Source organism: Coregonus clupeaformis, chromosome 7, assembly GCF_020615455.1.
Source record: "Coregonus clupeaformis isolate EN_2021a chromosome 7, ASM2061545v1, whole genome shotgun sequence".
NCBI lineage: Eukaryota > Metazoa > Chordata > Actinopteri > Salmoniformes > Salmonidae > Coregonus > Coregonus clupeaformis.
Genome location: NC_059198.1, coordinates 53,437,471 through 53,458,120, shown reverse-complemented (window position 1 = coordinate 53,458,120; position 20,650 = coordinate 53,437,471). Strand labels below are relative to the sequence as shown.

Here is a 20,650-nt window from a genome sequence, read left to right as displayed (position 1 = left end):
ACCACCTTCACAACAAAACGCTAAGGTACAGTCAACCATCTTCACAACAAAACTTGGGTGTAGCTGTATAAAGTATAGCACACGAGATTAGGGAGAAATAGGGTTGCAAAATTCCGGTAACTTTCCCAAAATTCACAGGTTTTCCAGAAATCCTGGTTGGAGGTTGATTCCTGTTTGTTCCCTTCTGATTCCTGGAATTTTACAATCAGAATTTCTGGAAAACCCGGGAATTTCTGGAAAGTTACCGAAATGTTGCAACTCTAGGGATAAATGATGATGGTGATGGTGATAATGGTAATGGTGATGGTGATGGTATATACGTTCTCCATCTGTGGCAGATCAGTTGTCTTGGTGTTATTGAAACATGTTGACATCGTTCAATAGATGTGTTTTCTATTCTGTAGAGTATATAAATGGTAAAACATCTACCTTGTGATTTCTGATTGTTGGGTACTTCTTCATCGATAGGGACAAAGAGAGGTACAGGATAGTAACCTACCCAACCAGTTGAACCCTAACCCTAACCCTAACCCTAACCCTAACCCTAACCAAAGAGAGGTACAGGGTAGTAACCTACCCATCATTTCCACATCTTCCCTACGCCTCCACACACCTGTGTCAATGCAAAGGTCTTAGTAACACACACACCTGGTCCTTCTGTATCATCAGAATCAACCAATCTGATCTGACCACAATTGATACTAACAGCTAAAAACGCTGCTAGATGTTTTTCACAAGTCACTGCACAGGGGTCAGAACAGACCAATGGCCTTGGCTGTCCATGCTCCGCACCATTCCAGAACACCCATAGATGGATTCTGTCCCAGCTTGTTAATCATTGAAGAGGTTCTTATTGAGAGTCGGAAGGTGCCAGGTGTACCAACACCTGCTTGTAAACAGGTGGTCAGATAGGCCTCTGGACAGAGAGATAGCACTGGGGAACGTGGTGTCCACTGGGCCACTCGGCTGAGGATGGGGATTTGTGGAGAGAGTGGTGGGGGGGGTGGGTCGAGGCACAGAGGGTTGTGATTGGTGGAGAGGGAGAGGGTCAGGGGATATAAAGGATGGGGATTGGTGAATACAGCTGCACCGGCAACGTGATGAAGATTCTTCTGCTTCTAGGATTTGTGGCAGCGGCCCTGGCTGAGGTGACGCGTTTCGACGGGTAAAATATCAACCTTTTATTTTATAATAATATGCCATTTAGCAGACGCTTTTATCCAAAGCGACTTACAGTCATGTGCGCATACATTTTTACGTATGGGGTGGTCCCGGGGATCGAACCCACTACCCTGGCGTTACAAGCGCCGTGCTTGTAACGCCAGGGTAGTGGTGGTGTTTCAAACCACACAATGTCAGAAATGATGAAGATAGACTCTGTACATTGCAATCTATGCTGCTCTGTGACTATTTGGGGATGAATGGAGACATCGTGAAGGCCCATGTGGACGACTGTATTCTGATATGTTCATTCACGTTCCTTGAGATCTATAAAATTAGTTCTATAACCCAGTTAGCGCATAATGTTCTGAGAACCATATGTTTCCTAGAGCTTGGTGAGAGCGTGGTTGTCCTGTGGTTATTTTGCATAGAACCTTCCCACAACGTTCTGTGAATGGTGCAGGATAGTTTCGGAACATTCTCAGCACATTTAAGGAACGTGGGAAAAAAATATTATTTTCTTGGTATTTCATTACTTTTGTTTCCTACAAGTTAAAAAATGGGTCAATTGAATTAAGTAACACTTTATTTGGTCCATCTCTACAGACTATTTACACACTATCAGTAACATTTCAATGAACTATCTACTAACCCTAACCTTAACCCTTACCCTAACCCTAACCCTAGCCCTAACCCTAACCCTAAACCTAGCCCTAATCTCTACAGATGATAAATCCAGACTATCCAAATAAAGTGTGACCTTTCATTTTCATTTTGGTAATGTTCTCCAACTTTAATTTTGGTAACGTTCTCCAGCTGGTTTGACATTGGGAATGTTCTCAAATAGTTCAGGGAACATTAACAAACAACGTTTTTCTGTGAAAATGTCAATACTTCAGCATAATGTCTCCTAGAGGTTCCCTCATGGTTCTTTTTAATGTCATGTTCTCAAATTGTTCTGTTAAGAAATCTTTCCATAAAAACCACAAGAAAACTTCAGTAATGTTAAGAGACCGTTCTAAAAGTACTATTTAAAAACATATATTTTCTGTTCTCAACGTCAACAAAACTCTTGTTAAGTGTGTTCAGGTGTGTTGGCCACGCCCACTAACTGGCCACACCTGAGTGCTTATTTCCTTTGAAATGGGGTCAGTTTGAATAGACTAAAATGAACAGCTTTGTATGTGTAAAAAAACGTGGCATGCTAGCGACGTCCTGGTGGCGCAGTGGACTTATTCCATGGATAGAGAACAGAAAATTATAGGTTTGAATCTCACTGATGCCGCGTCACAATAAAAAAGAAATGTGTTTGCAAGATTAACGCCTAAGAAAATGAATTTCCATGTTTCCTACCTGTGCTTGGAGTTCAAAAAAGTTAACACAAAATAAGCTAGCAGTGATATTGACACTTTCTGAAACATTCAGTGAATGTTTTAAGGAAGTTATTCAAAAACCTCCAAATGTCCTATAATTGCAGTTCTCCGAGCGTTAATAAAACCTCCCATGAAAAACTTTCAAGGAACCAGAGTAAAATGTTCTCAGAACCTTCCTGCAACCTAAAAATAAATGATCCCAGAACAGGCTAAATGTTCACTTCTGTTTTACCGGTCAGGAAACATGGCTTCATTACCACAACCAATGTGAAACCAAAAACATACGTTCCCAGAACTTCCAAGAACCAAATGTGCTAGCTGGGTTTCTCTTGACTTGGTTCTCCAGGGAGAAAGTGTCCTATAATATGAGTTCTATAATAACAGTGTATATCTCTTGTCTTGGTTCTCCAGGGAGAAAGTGTTCCGTCTGAAGCCTGTCATTAATGATCATGTTCTCCTTATCAAGGACCTGGCCAACAGCATGGAGGTACGTAAGAAACCCTTTCACCATACTTAGCCGAGCCGAGCCAAGCTGTACTGGACAGGCCTGGTTACTGGTTACGGTGCTGTAGATACTTATTTTAGCCCCCCTAGGTCCCCACCTTAGAAGAAGAACACTTTGCTGCTCTGTGCTGTAAAGGACGCGTTTGTTGAGGATGTCTGTGTTAAAGTGTGTCTGTCTGTCTGTCTGTCTGTCTGTCTGTCTGTCTGTCTGTCTGTCTGTCTGTCTGTCTGTCTGTCTGTCTGTCTGTGTTCAACTCTGTCTGTCTGTCTGTCTGTCTGTGTTCAACTCTGTCTGTCTGTCTGTCTGTCTGTCTGTCTGTCTGTCTGTGTTCAACTCTGTCTGTCTGTCTGTCTGTCTGTCTGTCTGTCTGTCTGTGTTCAACTCTGTCTGTCTGTCTGTCTGTCTGTCTGTGTCTCCCTCTGCAGGTGGACTTCTGGAGTCCTGAGAGTGCTGACCTGGTGACCATCGATATTGACGTGGATATCCATGTCCCAGCTGCCCACACTGACATGGTCTACACCATGCTGCAGCAGAGTGACATGGAGACTGTGTAAGACATATATAGAAAATGCTGCATACTACTACATATATATATACTACTACATACTACTACATATAGATACTACTGCATATAGATTCTACTACATACAGATACTACTACATACTACTACATATATATACTACTAGATACTACTACATATAGATACTACTACATACAACTACATATAGATACTACTGCATACTACTACATATAGATACTAATACATACTACTACATATAGATACTACTGCCTACTACATAAAGATACTACTACACACTACTACATATAGATACTACTACATACAGATACTACTACATACTACTACATACTACTACATATAGATACTACTACATAATACTAAATACTACTACTACATATATATACTACTACATACTACTACATATATATACTACTACATATCTATATATCCTACTACATATTACTGCATATATATACTACTACATACTACATTTTTGTCATTTAGCAGACACTCTTATCCAGAGTGACTTACAGTTAGTGAGTGCATACATTCTTTTTTGAATTTTTCATACTGGGAATCGAACCCACAACCCTGGCGTTGCAAACGCCATGCTCTACCAACTGAGCTACATCCCTGCCAGCCATTCCCTCCCCTACCCTGGACGACGCCGGGCCAATTTTGCGCCGCCCCATGGGACTCCCGGTCACGGCCGGCTACGACAGAGCCTGGATTCGAACCAGGATCTCTAGTGGCACAGCTAGCACTGCGATGCAGCGCCTTAGACCACTGCGCCACTCGGGACTATACTACTACATATATACTACTACATACTACTACATATATATACTACTACATACTACTACATACATATACTACTACATACTACTACATATAGATACTACCACATACTACTACATATATATACTACTACATACTACTACATATAGATACTACTACATACTACTACATATAGATAATACTACATACTACTACATATAGATAATACTACATACTACTGCATATATACTACTACATACTACTACATATATACTACTACTACATACTACATATATAATACATACAACACACTGACATAGTCTATAGCCTTTTGAGCAGAGTTGGATGGAGACTGTAAAACTACATTATATACTGAATACTGTACTCCTGTATACTAATAGGAATACTCTCTCTGCTCATTAATTTCTCATTGGATTTAGGTTAAACGTTGGGTGAAAAAAATATGATATTCCCTTACGCTGAGGATGTTTTTCAAATTCAATCAGTTTTCCACTTTGATTCAACGTCATCACATTGAATGTTTTGGTTGAAGTTACGTGGAAACAATGCTGATTGACCGAGTTTTTGCCCAGTGGGTAGTATGTTGGTTACGGACTGAAGCTACACAAAAGAGACTATTGACAGAAAGTCATCTGACCTTGGCAAAGGGCCATTGTAGTCAGTGTGTCCATGGAACTAGCTGCTAAAGAGGCTCAGCAGTTGGGTTCATCAGGAAAGGTGCACAGAGTTGCAACTGAAAATCAGAGACAGTGAAATTAAGGCACATGCTTCCGCTGTGGTGAAAAGGGACATCAGGTGTCTATATGCTGGTGTAAGGACATGGATTGCCCAGCTTGTGGTAAAAAGCTCCAGAAACAAACAGAGAAAACGTAAAAGACTGAAAACAAGAAAGAGACATTCCAATGAAAGAAAGATAAGAAAACTGGAAAGTATATATAATATGATACAGTATATTAATTATAATATTGAATATTATAAATTAATAGTAGTATCTAGGTTAAAGCTATGATCCCTTATTGATGTCACCTGTTAAATCCACTTCAATCAGTGTATATGAAGGGGAGGAGACAGGTTAGTGAATGATTTTTAAGCCTTGAGACAATTGAGACATGGATTGTGTATGTGTGCCATTCAGAGGGTGAATGGGCAAGACAAAAAATGTAATTGCCTTTGAACGGGGTATGGTAGTAGGTGCCAGGTGAACCGGTTTGTGTCAAGAACTGCAACACTGCTGGGTTTTTCAAGCTCAAGAATGGTCCACCACCCAAAGGACATCCAGCCAACTTGTCACAACTGTGGGAAGCATTGGAGTCAACATTGGCCAGCATCCCTGTGGAATGCTTTCGACAGCTTGTAGAGTCCATGACCTGAAAATTTGAGGCTGTTCTGAAGGCTAAAGGGGGAAGATGCAAATCAATATTAGGAAGGTGTTCCTAATGTTTGGTGTACTCAGTGTATGTTGATGGGGGAATTGTCTCTGTTCTCAGGGTCCTGATTGAGGATCTGCAGGCTCAGATGGACGAGCAGCTGGACAACAAAACCCCAGACCCCAGAACCCACAGCTACACCAAGTACAACAGTTGGGACAAAGTAAGATTCTCTCTCTGTCTCTCTCTCTCTCTCTCTCTCTCTCTCTCTCTCTCTCTCTCTCTCTCTCTCTCTCTCTCTCTCTCTCTCTCTGTCTCTCTCTCTCTCTCTCTCTGTCTCTGTCTCTGTCTCTCTCTCTCTCTCTCTCTCTCTCTCTCTGTCTTTCTCCTCTCTCCTCTCTCCTTTCCCCTCTGTCACTGTCTCTGTCTCTCTCTCTGTCTCTGTCTCTGTCTCTCTGTCTCTGTCTCTCTCTCTGTCTCTGTCTCTGTCTCTGTCTCTGTCTCTGTCTCTGTCTCTCTCTCTCTCTCTCTCTCTCTGTCTTTCTCCTCTCTCCTCTCTCCTTTCCCCTCTGTCACTGTCTCTGTCTCTGTCTCTGTCTCTGTCTCTGTCTCTGTCTCTGTCTCTCTCTCTCTCTCTCTTTCTCCTCTCTCCTTTCCCCGCTCTGTCACTGCCTCTCTTTCTCTTTCATCCCTCGATCTATGTGTGTCTCCAGATCCAGGCGTGGATCTCCTCCATCTCCTCTTCTAACCCCAACCTGATCAGCCGTCAGGTGATCGGAAACACCTACGAGGGACGCCCCATGAACGTTCTCAAGGTATTACTCACTTTATTGTCTTGATACTGTTGTTGAATAGTCTGGATAGTGGTCTGTGGAATAGTCTGGATAGTGGTCTATGGAATAGTCTGGATAGTGGTCTATGGAATAGTCTGGATAGTGGTCTATGGAATAGTCTGGATAGTGGTCTATGGAATAGTCTGGATAGTGGTCTATAGAATAGTCTGGATAGTGGTCTATGGAATAGTCTGGATAGTGGTCTATGGAATAGTCTGGATAGTGGTCTATGGAATAGTCTGGATAGTGGTCTATGGAATAGTCTGGATAGTGGTCTATGGAATAGTCTGGATAGTGGTCTATGGAATAGTCTGGATAGTGGTCTATGGAATAGTCTGGATAGTGGTCTATAGAATAGTCTGGATAGTGGTCTATGGAATAGTCTGGATAGTGGTCTATGGAATAGTCTGGATAGTGGTCTATGGAATAGTCTGGATAGTGGTCTATGGAATAGTATGGATAGTGGTCTATGGAATAGTCTGGATAGTGGTCTATGGAATAGTCTGGATAGTGGTCTATGGAATAGTATGGATAGTGGTCTATGGAATAGTCTGGATAGTGGTCTATGGAATAGTATGGATAGTGGTCTATGGAATAGTCTGGATAGTGGTCTATGGAATAGTCTGGATAGTGGTCTATGGAATAGTCTGGATAGTGGTCTATGGAATAGTCTGGATAGTGGTCTATGGAATAGTCTGGATAGTGGTCTATGGAATAGTCTGGATAGTGGTCTATGGAATAGTCTGGATAGTGGTCTATGGAATAGTCTGGATAGTGGTCTATGGAATAGTCTGGATAGTGGTCTATGGAATAGTCTGGATAGTGGTCTATGGAATAGTCTGGATAGTGGTCTATGGAATAGTCTGGATAGTGGTCTATGAAATAGTCTGGATAGTGGTCTATGGAATAGTCTGGATAGTGGTCTATGGAATAGTCTGGATAGTGGTCTATGGAATAGTCTGGATAGTGGTCTATGGAATAGTCTGGATAGTGGTCTATGGAATAGTCTGGATAGTGGTCTATGGAATAGTCTGGATAGTGGTCTATGGAATAGTCTGGATAGTGGTCTATGGAATAGTCTGTATAGTGGTCTATGGAATAGTCTGGATAGTGGTCTATGGAATAGTCTGGATAGTGGTCTATGGAATAGTCTGGATAGTGGTCTATGGAATAGTCTGGATAGTGGTCTATGGAATAGTCTGGATAGTGGTCTATGGAATAGTCTGGATAGTGGTCTATGGAATAGTCTGGATAGTGGTCTATGGAATAGTCTGGATAGTGGTCTATGGAATAGTCTGGATAGTGGTCTATGGAATAGTCTGGATAGTGGTCTATGGAATAGTCTGGATAGTGGTCTATGGAATAGTCTGGATAGTGGTCTATGGAATAGTCTGGATAGTGGTCTATGGAATAGTCTGGATAGTGGTCTATGGAATAGTCTGGATAGTGGTCTATGGAATAGTCTGGATAGTGGTCTATGGAATAGTCTGGATAGTGGTCTATGGAATAGTCTGGATAGTGGTCTATGGAATAGTCTGGATAGTGGTCTATGGAATAGTCTGGATAGTGGTCTATGGAATAGTCTGGATAGTGGTCTATGGAATAGTCTGGATAGTGGTCTATGGAATAGTCTGGATAGTGGTCTATGGAATAGTCTGGATAGTGGTCTATGGAATAGTCTGGATAGTGGTCTATGGAATAGTCTGGATAGTGGTCTATGGAATAGTCTGGATAGTGGTCTATGGAATAGTCTGGATAGTGGTCTATGGAATAGTCTGGATAGTGGTCTATGGAATAGTCTGGATAGTGGTCTATGGAATAGTCTGGATAGTGGTCTATGGAATAGTCTGGATAGTGGTCTATGGAATAGTCTGGATAGTGGTCTATGGAATAGTCTGGATAGTGGTCTATGGAATAGTCTGGATAGTGGTCTATGGAATAGTCTGGATAGTGGTCTATGGAATAGTCTGGATAGTGGTCTATGGAATAGTCTGGATAGTGGTCTATGGAATAGTCTGGATAGTGGTCTATGGAATAGTCTGGATAGTGGTCTATGGAATAGTCTGGATAGTGGTCTATGGAATAGTCTGGATAGTGGTCTATGGAATAGTCTGGATAGTGGTCTATGGAATAGTCTGGATAGTGGTCTATGGAATAGTCTGGATAGTGGTCTATGGAATAGTCTGGATAGTGGTCTATGGAATAGTCTGGATAGTGGTCTATGGAATAGTCTGGATAGTGGTCTATGGAATAGTCTGTATAGTGGTCTATGGAATAGTCTGGATAGTGGTCTATGGAATAGTCTGGATAGTGGTCTATGGAATAGTCTGGATAGTGGTCTATGGAATAGTCTGGATAGTGGTCTATGGAATAGTCTGGATAGTGGTCTATGGAATAGTCTGGATAGTGGTCTATGGAATAGTCTGGATAGTGGTCTATGGAATGTTCTAGCCTACTCTGGTTCACATTTTGAATCATTCAGGAGAAGCTCTTATCCAGAGCAACCTCTATTGAACGACATGTAGCCTTCTTCAATCTCAACAACAGAAACCTATTGAAATAAAGGTTGAATGAGTAAAATGTGTCTCTACAGATCGGCAAGACGTCCAGCTCCACCAAGCCCTCTATCTTCCTGGACTGTGGCATTCATGCCAGGGAGTGGATCTCCACCGCTTTCTGCCAGTGGTTCGTCAAGGAGGTGAGTCATTTTAGTCTATTCAAACTGACCCCATGTCAAAGGAAACAAGCACTCATTAAGATCAGGTGTGGCCAATTAGTGGGCGTGGCCAACACACCTGACCACACTTAACAAGATAGAGGGTAGAGAGTTTTGTTGATGCTGAGAACGGTATGTATATGTTTTTAAATAACATTCTTAGAATGTTCTCTGAACGTTACTAAAGTTTACTTGTGTTTTTTATAGTTTTCTTAACGTTCTCGGGAACAATTTGAAAACATGACTTTAAATCGAACCATGAGGAAGCCTGTGGGAAACTATGCTGGCGTATTGAAATTCCCACAGAAGAACATTGTTTCTTAACGTTCTCTGAACTATTTGAGAACATTCCCAATGTCAAACCAGTTGGAGAACGTTCATACAGCATTACCAAAATGAACTTTTAGGCAACGTTCTGTTAAAGTAATGAAATACCAAGAAAATTACGTGTTTTTGTCAAGTTCCTTAAATGTCCTGAGAATGTTCCAAAGACAAGCGACTATCCTGCTCCATTCACAGAAAGTTGTGGGAAGGTTGTATGCAAAGTAACCACAGGACAACCACACTCTCACCAAGCTCTAAGAAACATGTGGTTCTCAGAACGTTGTGGGCTAGCTGGGCTTATTATCATCTTCCTCCATCTAAACAGTTCAGAGCTCACATTCATAATCACATCACCCTCTTCTACTCCTCCTCCTCTCTCTTCCCCTCCTCTTCCTCCTCTCTCTTCCCCTCCTCGTCCTCCTCTCTCTTCCCCTCCTCCTCCTCCTCTCTCTTCCCCTCCTCCTCCTCCTCTCTCTTCCCCTCCTCCTCCTCCTCTCTCTTTCCCTCCTCTTCCTCCTCTCTCTTCCCCTCTCTTTTCCTTCTCCTCCTCCTCCTCCTCTTCCTCTCTCTTCCCCTCCTCCTCCTCCTCTCTCTTCCCCTCCTCCTCCTCCTCTTCCTCTCTTCCCCTCCTCCTCTTCCTCTCTTCCCCTCTCTTTTCCTCCTCCTCCTCCTCTCTCCCTCCTCTTCCTCTCTCTTTTCCTCCTCCTCTCTCTTTCTCTTTCTCCTCTCTCTTTCTCCTTCCCAGGCTCTGTCCACCTACGGTAGTGACTCTGAGATGACCGGCCTGCTAGACCAGATGGATGTCTATGTTCTGCCCGTCTTCAACATCGACGGATACGACTTCACCCACAAGAGCGTAAGTTTGCCTTTAACCGTTAGCCGTTAGCCAATTAGCCGTTAGCCAATTAGCTGTTAGCCAGTTAGCCATTAGCTGTTAGCCAAAAGTAGCCTAATTGCTGTGATACTGCATTACCTGATTTCTGATGGCAACGATTTGGTTTTTAGCTACTCATTATACAGTATGTGATGATCACTATACAGGGAGACCTGTAGGCCTAGCTTAGGCTACATGTTTCAAAGCTACAAGAGGGACACAGATAGATAGATTGATGTGTGTGTGTGTTGTGGCTCTGTGTGTTGCGGACCTGCAGAACAGGATGTGGAGGAAGACTCGCTCCAGGAAGTCCGGTTCCAGCTGCATCGGTGCTGATCCCAACAGGAACTGGAATGCTGGATGGTGCAGTGAGTAGAGTACAGTCGTCCTTACGCCACAGTCAGTGGTTCAGACAACATGGCTGGTGCAGTGAGTAGAGTACAGTCGTCCTTACGCCACAGTCAGTGGTTCAGACAACATGGATGGTGCAGTGAGTAGAGTACAGTCGTCCTTACGCCACAGTCAGTGGTTCAGACAACATGGATGGTGCAGTGAGTAGAGTACAGTCGTCCTTACACCACAGTCAGTGGTTCAGACAATATGGATGGTGCAGTGAGTAGAGTACAGTCGTCCTTACACCAGTCAGTGGTTTAGACAATATGGATGGTGCAGTGAGTGGAGTCACACATACTGTAACATGGAGGTGTATTTCTATGGAGATACAGTATAGATTCCCGAAGCCCTAATATACGTTATATTAGTGTTGTATTTAATTCTATGTTCAACTATGTAGGAGAGAGATGCATCTGTAGAGGTATACCATATCATCCAATATGACCTTTCACCCTAGCCCTAACCTCTCTCCTTTCACCCTAACCCCTGTCCTCTCTCCTCTCTTCTCTCAGCCGCTGGTGCCTCCTCTAACCCTTGCAGTGACACATTCTGCGGCTACTCGCCCGAATCTGAGGTGGAGGTGAAGAACGTTGCTGACTTCATCCGTAGGAACAAGTCCTCCATCAAGGCCTACCTCACCATCCACTCCTACTCTCAGCTGCTGCTCTTCCCCTACTCCTACACCTTCGATCTGGCCGAGCACCACAGCGAACTGGTCAGTACCTAACCTGACCCCTAACCCTGACCCAAACCCCTAACCCTGACCCTAACCCTGACCCAAACCCCTAACCCTGACCCTAACCCTGACCCAAACCCCTAACCCTGACCCTAACCCCTAACCCTGACCCCTAACCCTGACCCAAACCCCTAACCTGACCCCTAACCCTGACCCAAACCCCTAACCCTTACACCTTACGATCTGGCCGAGCACCACAGAGAGCTGGTCAGTACCTACCCTGACCCCTAACCCTGACCCTAACCCCTAACCCTGACCCCTGACCCAAACCCCTAACCCTGACCACTAACCCTGACCCAAACCCCTAACCCTGACCCCTAACCCTGACCCAAACCCCTAACCCTGACCCTAACCCTGACCCAAACCCCTAACCCTTACACCTTACGATCTGGCCGAGCACCACAGAGAGCTGGTCAGTACCTACCCTGACCCAAACCCCTAACCCTGACCCTAACCCTGACCCAAACCCCTAACCCTGACCCTAACCCTGACCCAAACCCCTTACCCCTTACGATCTGGCCGAGCACCACAGAGAGCTGGTCAGTACCTAAGGCAAATGTTCTATCTCTGCAAGTTAATGGACAATAAAATACATCTTATGTCTTAACCCTACTGCCATTTACTGGACACCATTCCTCACTACACTGGGGTGTATCTGTAGACACTGGATTACACTGCTGTGCCATGAGGGGCTTTACAGACATACAGTTCACATAGTAACACTGAGTCATATAACAACCACATCCCGCCTGTCCAGACATCACTCTAATACCACTCTCCCTTCATCACTAATACCACTCTCCCTTCATCACTCTAATACCACTCTCCCTTCATCACTCTAATACCACTCTCCCTTCATCTCTAATACCACTCTCCCTTCATCACTAATACCACTCTCCCTTCATCACTCTAATACCACTCTCCCTTCATCTCTAATACCACTCTCCCTTCATCTCTAATACCACTCTCCCTTCATCTCTAATACCACTCTCCCTTCATCACTCTAATACCACTCTCCCTTCATCTCTAATACCACTCTCCCTTCATCTCTAATACCACTCTCCCTTCATCTCTAATACCACTCTCCCTTCATCTCTAATACCACTCTCCCTTCATCACTAATACCACTCTCCCTTCATCACTCTAATACCACTCTCCCTTCATCACTAATACCACTCTCCCTTCATCACTCTAATACCACTCTCCCTTCATCTCTAATACCACTCTCCCTTCATCTCTAATACCACTCTCCCTTCATCACTCTAATACCACTCTCCCTTCATCTCTAATACCACTCTCCCTTCATCACTAATACCACTCTCCCTTCATCTCTAATACCACTCTCCCTTCATCTCTAATACCACTCTCCCTTCATCACTAATACCACTCTCCCTTCATCTCTAATACCACTCTCCCTTCGTCTCTAATACCACTCTCCCTTCATCTCTAATACCACTCTCCCTTCATCTCTAATACCACTCTCCCTTCATCACTAATACCACTCTCCCTTCATCTCTAATACCACTCTCCCTTCATCACTAATACCACTCTCCCTTCATCACTCTAATACCACTCTCCCTTTATCACTCTAATACCACTCTCCCTTCGTCTCTAATACCACTCTCCCTTCATCTCTAATACCACTCTCCCTTCATCACTAATACCACTCTCCCTTCATCACTAATACCACTCTCCCTTCATCTCTAATACCACTCTCCCTTCATCACTAATACCACTCTCCCTTCGTCTCTAATACATTTACATTTTAGTCATTTAGCAGACGCTCTTATCCCGAGTGACTTACAGTTAGCACATACATTATTTTATCGAACCCACAACCCTGGCGTTGCAAACGCCATGCTCTACCAACTGAGCTACATCCCCTGCCGGCCATTCCCTCCCCTACCCTGGACGACGCTGGGCCAATTGTACCACTCTCCCTTCATCTCTAATACCACTCTCCCTTCATCTCTAATACCACTCTCCCTTCATCACTAATACCACTCTCCCTTCATCTCTAATACCACTCTCCCTTCGTCTCTAATACCACTCTCCCTTCATCTCTAATACCACTCTCCCTTCGTCTCTAATACCACTCTCCCTTCATCACTCTAATACCACTCTCCCTTCGTCTCTAATACCACTCTCCCTTCATCACTCTAATACCACTCTCCCTTCATCTCTAATACCACCCTCCCTTCATATCTAATACCACTCTCCCTTCATCTCTAATACCACTCTCCCTTCATCACTAATACCACTCTCCCTTCATCTCTAATACCACTCTCCCTTCATCACTAATACCACTCTCCCTTCATCTCTAATACCACTCTCCCTTCATCACTAATACCACTCTCCCTTCATCTCTAATACCACTCTCCCTTCATCACTAATACCACTCTCCCTTCATCACTCTAATACCACTCTCCCTTCGTCTCTAATACCACTCTCCCTTCATCACTCTAATACCACTCTCCCTTCATCTCTAATACCACTCTCCCTTCATCACTAATACCACTCTCCCTTCATCACTCTAATACCACTCTCCCTTCATCACTAATACCACTCTCCCTTCATCACTCTAATACCACTCTCCCTTCGTCTCTAATACCACTCTCCCTTCATCACTCTAATACCACTCTCCCTTCATCTCTAATACCACTCTCCCTTCATCTCTAATACCACTCTCCCTTCATCTCTAATACCACTCTCCCTTCATCACTAATACCACTCTCCCTTCATCTCTAATACCACTCTCCCTTCATCTCTAATACCACTCTCCCTTCATCACTAATACCACTCTCCCTTCATCTCTAATACCACTCTCCCTTCATCACTAATACCACTCTCCCTTCATCTCTAATACCACTCTCCCTTCATCTCTAATACCACTCTCCCTTCATCACTAATACCACTCTCCCTTCATCTCTAATACCACTCTCCCTTCATCACTAATACCACTCTCCCTTCATCTCTAATACCACTCTCCCTTCATCTCTAATACCACTCTCCCTTCATCTCTAATACCACTCTCCCTTCATCACTAATACCACTCTCCCTTTATCACTCTAATACCACTCTCCCTTCATCTCTAATACCACTCTCCCTTCATCACTAATACCACTCTCCCTTCATCTCTAATACCACTCTCCCTTCGTCTCTAATTCCACTCTCCCTTCATCTCTAATACCACTCTCCCTTCATCACTAATACCACTCTCCCTTCATCACTCTAATACCACTCTCCCTTCATCACTCTAATACCACCCTCCCTTCATCACTAATACCACTCTCCCTTCATCACTCTAATACCACCCTCCCTTCATCACTAATACCACTCTCCCTTCATCACTAATACCACTCTCCCTTCATCTCTAATACCACTCTCCCTTCATCTCTAATACCACTCTCCCTTCATCACTAATACCACTCTCCTTTCGTCTCTAATACCACTCTCCCTTCATCACTAATACCACTCTCCCTTCATCACTCTAATCTCAGACCATATTTAGCTGCTTCTCTCATTCCCTCCCTGAGTTCTATCATCATCTCAATAAAGGTTCCCTCCAGGCCCTCTTCTGCTCAGTGTCACTCACACAGTGGTGTCCCAGGGTGGCCCAGGGTTTTAGAGCTCATTGTCACACTCCTGCTATTAACACCTAGTGTACCTCTATCTCTCTGACTCAGTGTCACACCCTCCTGTCCTGTCCTGTCCTGTCCTGTCCTCTCCCTCTCCCCCTCCCTCTCCCTCTCCCTCTCCCTCTCCCTCTCCCTCTCCCTCTCCCTCTCCCTCTCCCTCTCCCTCTCCCTCTCCCTCTACCTCTACCTCTCCTCTCTAACCCAGCCACTCATAGTACTAAGGTTCTTCCAGTTTCTCCATTGTCTGAAGATGGAACACGTTTGACCCTGTACTGGACTGTTGTGGGTTACATCAAATACCTCTGTCCATCGGTCTCTTTGTTCCTACGTCCGTCTGTTCATCTATATATTGTTTTATCATTTATCCATGTCATCAGTCCATCCATCCTCTCATCCTACTGTCTCTAATCCCTCTCTGTCTCTGTCTCTCTGTCTCTCTGTCTCTGTCTCTGTCTCTGTCTCTGTCTCTGTCTCTGTCTCTGTCTCTCTCACACCCTGTCTCTCTCTCTCTCTCACACACCCTGTCTCTCTCTCTCTCACCCTGTCTCTCTCTCTCTCTCACCCTGTCTCTCTCTCTCTCTCACCCTGTCTCTCTCTCTCTCTCACCCTGTCTCTCTCTCTCTCACCCTGTCTCTCTCTCTCTCTCACCCTGTCTCTCTCTCTCTCTCACACACCCTGTCTCTCTCTCTCTCACCCTGTCTCTCTCTCTCTCTCACCCTGTCTCTCTCTCTCTCTCACCCTGTCTCTCTCTCTCTCACCCTGTCTCTCTCTCTCTCTCACCCTGTCTCTCTCTCTCTCTCACACACCCTGTCTCTCTCTCTCTCACACACCCTGTCTCTCTCTCTCTCACACACCCTGTCTCTCTCTCTCTCTCTCACACCCTGTCTCTCTCTCTCTCTCTCTCTCTCTCACACCCTCTCTCTCTCTCTCTCTCTCTCACACCCTCTCTCTCTCTCTCTCTCACACCCTGTCTCTCTCTCTCTCTCTCACACCCTGTCTCTCTCTCTCTCTCTCACACCCTGTCTCTCTCTCTCTCTCTCACACCCTGTCTCTCTCTCTCTCTCTCACCCTGTCTCTCTCTCTCTCTCTCTCTCACACCCTGTCTCTCTCTCTCTCTCACACCCTGTCTCTCTCTCTCTCTCACACCCTGTCTCTCTCTCTCTCTCACACCCTGTCTCTCTCTCTCTCTCTCACACCCTGTCTCTCTCTCTCTCTCTCTCACACCCTGTCTCTCTCTCTCTCTCTCTCTCACACCCTGTCTCTCTCTCTCTCTCTCACCCTGTCTCTCTCTCTCTCTCCCACTCTCTCTCTCTCTCTCTCTCTCTCTCACACCCTGTCTCTCTCTCTCTCTCTCACACCCTGTCTCTCTCTCTCTCTCTCTCTCACACCCTGCTCTCTCTCTCTCTCTCTCTCTCTCTCTCTCTCTCTCTCTCTCTCTCTCTCTCTCTCTCTCTCTCTCTCTCTCTCACACCCTGTCTCTCTCTCTCTCTCTCTCTCTCTCTCACACCCTGTCTCTCTCTCTCTCTCTCTCTCTCTCACACCCTGTCTCTCTCTCTCTCTCTCTCTCTCTCTCTCTCTCTCTCTCTCTCTCTCCTCTCTCACACCCTGTCTCTCTCTCTCTCTCTCTCTCACACACCCTGTCTCTCTCTCTCTCTCTCTCTCTCTCTCTCTCTCTCACCCTGTCTCTCTCTCTCTCTCCTGCTGTAGATGACTGTGGCTGAGGGAGCCTCCAAGGCTCTCAGTAGTCTGTATGGAACCCAGTACACCAGCGGCCCTGGAGCAGCTACCATCTGTGAGTACAAGACCAGGGCTGCATCCCAATACTGTACAGTAGCTTTTCTCCCTACATTACAGGGCATATTATGTCTATATACAGAGTTATAATGATGTGCAAATGGTTAAAGTACAAAAGGGAAAATAAATAAACATAAATATAGGTTGTATTTACAATGGTGTTTGTTCTTCACTGGTTGCCCTTTTCTTGTGGCAACAGGTCACACATCTTGCTCCTGTGATGGCACACTGTGGTTTTTCACCCAGTAGATATGGGAGTTTGTCAATTCTTTGTGGATCTCTGTAATCTGAGGGAAATGTGTGTCTCTAATATGGTCATACATTTGGCAGGAGGTTAGGAAGTGCAGCTCAGTTTCCACCTCATTTTGTGGGCAGTGTGCACATAGCCTGTCTTCTCTTGACAGCCAGGTCTGCCTACGGCGGCCTTTCTCAATAGCAAGGCTATGCTCACTGAGTCTGTACATAGTCAAAGCTTTCCTTAATTTTGGGTCACAGTGGTCAGGTTTTCTGCCACTGTGTACTCTCTGTTTAGGGCCAAATAGCATTCTAGTTTGCTCAGTTTTTTTGTAAATTCTTTCCAATGTGTCAAGTAATTATATATTTATTTTCTCATGATTTGGTTGGGTCTAATTGTGTTGCTGTCTACATTTGATCATCCAGGATATGAACCCATAGTGACTGAGTGACTGGCCGATGTCTCTCCTCTCCTGTCAGACTCTGATTTGATGTATATTTAGCTCTGTATTATGGAGCTGTGTGTAGCGTGCAGTGTGTTCGCAGCTATAGCTTATCAGGATATCACCCATGACGAGTGATATTTGTCTCCCGAGTGGCTCAGTGGTCTAAGGCACTGCATCGCAGTGCTAGCTGTGCCACTAGAGATCCTGGTTCGAATCCAGGCTCTGTCGTAGCCGACCGGGAGACCCATGGGGCGGCGCACAATTGGCTCAGGGTAGGGGAGGGAATGGCCGGCAGGGATGTAGCTCAGTTGGTAGAGCATGGCGTTTGCGACGCCAGGGTTGTGGGTTCGATTCCCACAGGGGGTATAAAAAAAAATATATAATGTATGCACTCACTAACTGTAAGTCGCTCTGGATAAGAGCGTCTGCTAAATGACTAACATGTAATGTGTCTCGTCCTGCCCAGACCCTGCTGCCGGTGGCTCTGACGACTGGGCCTACGACCTGGGGGTGAAGTACTCGTACACCTTTGAGCTGCGTGACACCGGGCGCTACGGCTTCCTGCTGCCCGAGTCTCAGATCAAGCCCACCTGTGAGGAGACCATGCTGGCCATCAAGTACATCACCAGCTATGTGCAGAAGAACCTGTACTAGAGGGAACCAACCAGAACCCCCTTCACTACCCAGCAGGGCCACCCGTCCTGTTTTCTCCTTGTATGTGATGGATAACGACAAACAATAAAACCAACAATATGTTTGATCTCACAACTCCTCTCTGATATAATGCTTTCTTTTTGTTTTATAATAACAATACATTAGTTGATGAGCTATGGTCCACACAGAGTGCACTACCGTACTGAGTATGGAAGCAGCTTGTATCTTCTATTCTACTTAATCTACATCTATTCTGACAATCCCACTCAAACCAACCATGATCATTTTGAAGGAATATCTGTTGGGATAAACACTCATCTCAAAAAGTATCATTTTCTGTCTATTTGCACTGTCTCTTGATTCAAATGAGAATGAGAGACAAGGCGAGAGAGAGTCATTGTGGGTTTGTTCCCAGTCCTAGGGGCCCCTTAAAGAGTCCTGGCTTTCAGCCAATGAGGAGGGGGCATCCCCTAAGGATTCTGGTCCGGCAGCAGCAGCAGTAAAACATCTATTGCAAGGGAACCAATCACAGATCTGCTGTGTGTCTCTCTATTGCAAGGGAACCAATCACAGATCTGCTGTGTGTCTCTCTATTGCAAGGGAACCAATCACAGATCTACCTTGTGTCTCTCTATTGCAAGGGAACCAATCACAGATCTACCTTGTGTCTCTCTATTGCAAGGGAACCAATCACAGATCTACTGTGTGTCTCTCTATTGCAAGGGAACCAATCACAGATCTGCTGTGTGTCTCTCTATTGCAAGGGAACCAATCACAGATCTACCTTGTGTCTCTCTATTGCAAGGGAACCAATCACAGATCTACTGTGTGTCTCTCTATTGCAAGGGAACCAATCACAGATCTGCTGTGTGTCTCTCTATTGCAAGGGAACCAATCACAGATCTGCTGTGTGTCTCTCTATTGCAAGGGAACCAATCACAGATCTGCTGTGTGTCTCTCTATTGCAAGGGAACCAATCACAGATCTGCTTTGTGTCTCTCTATTGCAAGGGAACCAATCACAGATCTGCTGTGTGTCTCTCTATTGCAAGGGAACCAATCACAGATCTGCTGTGTGTCTCTCTATTGCAAGGGAACCAATCACAGATCTGCTGTGTGTCTCTCTATTGCATGGGAACCTATCACAGATCTGCTGTGTGTCTCTCTATTGCAAGGGAACCAATCACAGATCTGCTGTGTGTCTCTCTATTGCAAGGGAACCAATCACAGATCTACCGTGTGTCTCTCTATTGCAAGGTAACCAATCACAGATCTACCGTGTGTCTCTCTATTGCATGGGAACCAATACCAAAAGCAGAAGTGACAGACAGGTTGTATTTGTGTATACAATTATAAAAGCATGCAACACACAGAGAGTAGTAGATATTACAGTATACAATTCACTGTGAGTCCATTCATTTGCTGTAGGTTACATGATGTATCTTTCTTTCAATAGTATATCATTCTGTATGTGACACCATAATGGACATCATCTACACTGAGTTTACCAAACATTAGGAACACCTTACTAATATTGAGTTGCACCCCATCTTGATTGATGTGGAGGGTTAAGACCTTTAGTTGTCTTGATAGATGTGGAGGGTTAAGACCTTTAGGTGTCTTGATAGATGTGGAGGGTTAAGACCTTTAGTTGTCTTGATAGATGTGGAGTGTTATTACCTTTAGATGTCTTGATAGATGTGGAGGGTCAACGCCTTTAGGTGTCTTGATAGATGTGGAGGGTTAAGACCTTTAGGTGTCTTGATAGATGTGGAGGGTTAAGACCTTTAGGTGTCTTGATAGATGTGGAGGGTTAAGACCTTTAGGTGTCCCTATTTTGATTTTTAGCAAACATTTCTTTATCTGATTTCCCTGATTTCGTTTTGCTCCACCTTTTTGGTTTGCATCCTGTCTTTAAAAATTTGGTTGGGTTTTTTCTTTTGTTTGCCTCTTCTTGGGCAAAATACACTTTTGTGGTAGAGTTTCTGTCACTGACATCCACCTTGAGGAATCATTTTTGAAAGTTGCAGGCTTTAAAAAATCAAATTAAAATAAAGCTAAGGTGGAAGCATTTGTGGAAAACCCTACATGGGAGATAGAATGTAGAAAGGAAAATCAAAGCATTATGACATCAAGGTAGCATCTGGCGATCCAAAAGCAGTTGTCAAAGAGTTGATCGGTACTGCTTTGGTGCAGGAGGAAATCCTTCCGGAGGGGGAGGTTGATGAAATAGGTCCTATGGGTGGTGCATGCAGGACCCTACCCTGTTCAGTGGTGATACCGT

At 44.6% G+C, this 20,650-nt stretch overlaps 1 protein-coding gene across 1 annotated transcript; it reads left to right on the top strand.

Moving 5' to 3' along the window:
* Positions 1–1,092: 1,092 nt before the first annotated feature.
* On the top strand, positions 1,093–18,481 carry cpb1 (carboxypeptidase B1 (tissue)). The gene is made up of 11 exons (XM_041870238.2): positions 1,093–1,165; positions 2,946–3,021; positions 3,465–3,589; positions 5,846–5,948; positions 6,439–6,540; positions 9,152–9,256; positions 10,344–10,454; positions 10,750–10,840; positions 11,378–11,580; positions 16,947–17,031; positions 18,180–18,481. Exons 1-11 carry the CDS (start codon positions 1,101–1,103, stop codon positions 18,365–18,367), a joined length of 1,254 nt encoding a protein of 417 aa, XP_041726172.1. The 5' UTR covers positions 1,093–1,100; the 3' UTR covers positions 18,368–18,481.
* The last annotated feature ends 2,169 nt before the right edge of the window (positions 18,482–20,650 follow it).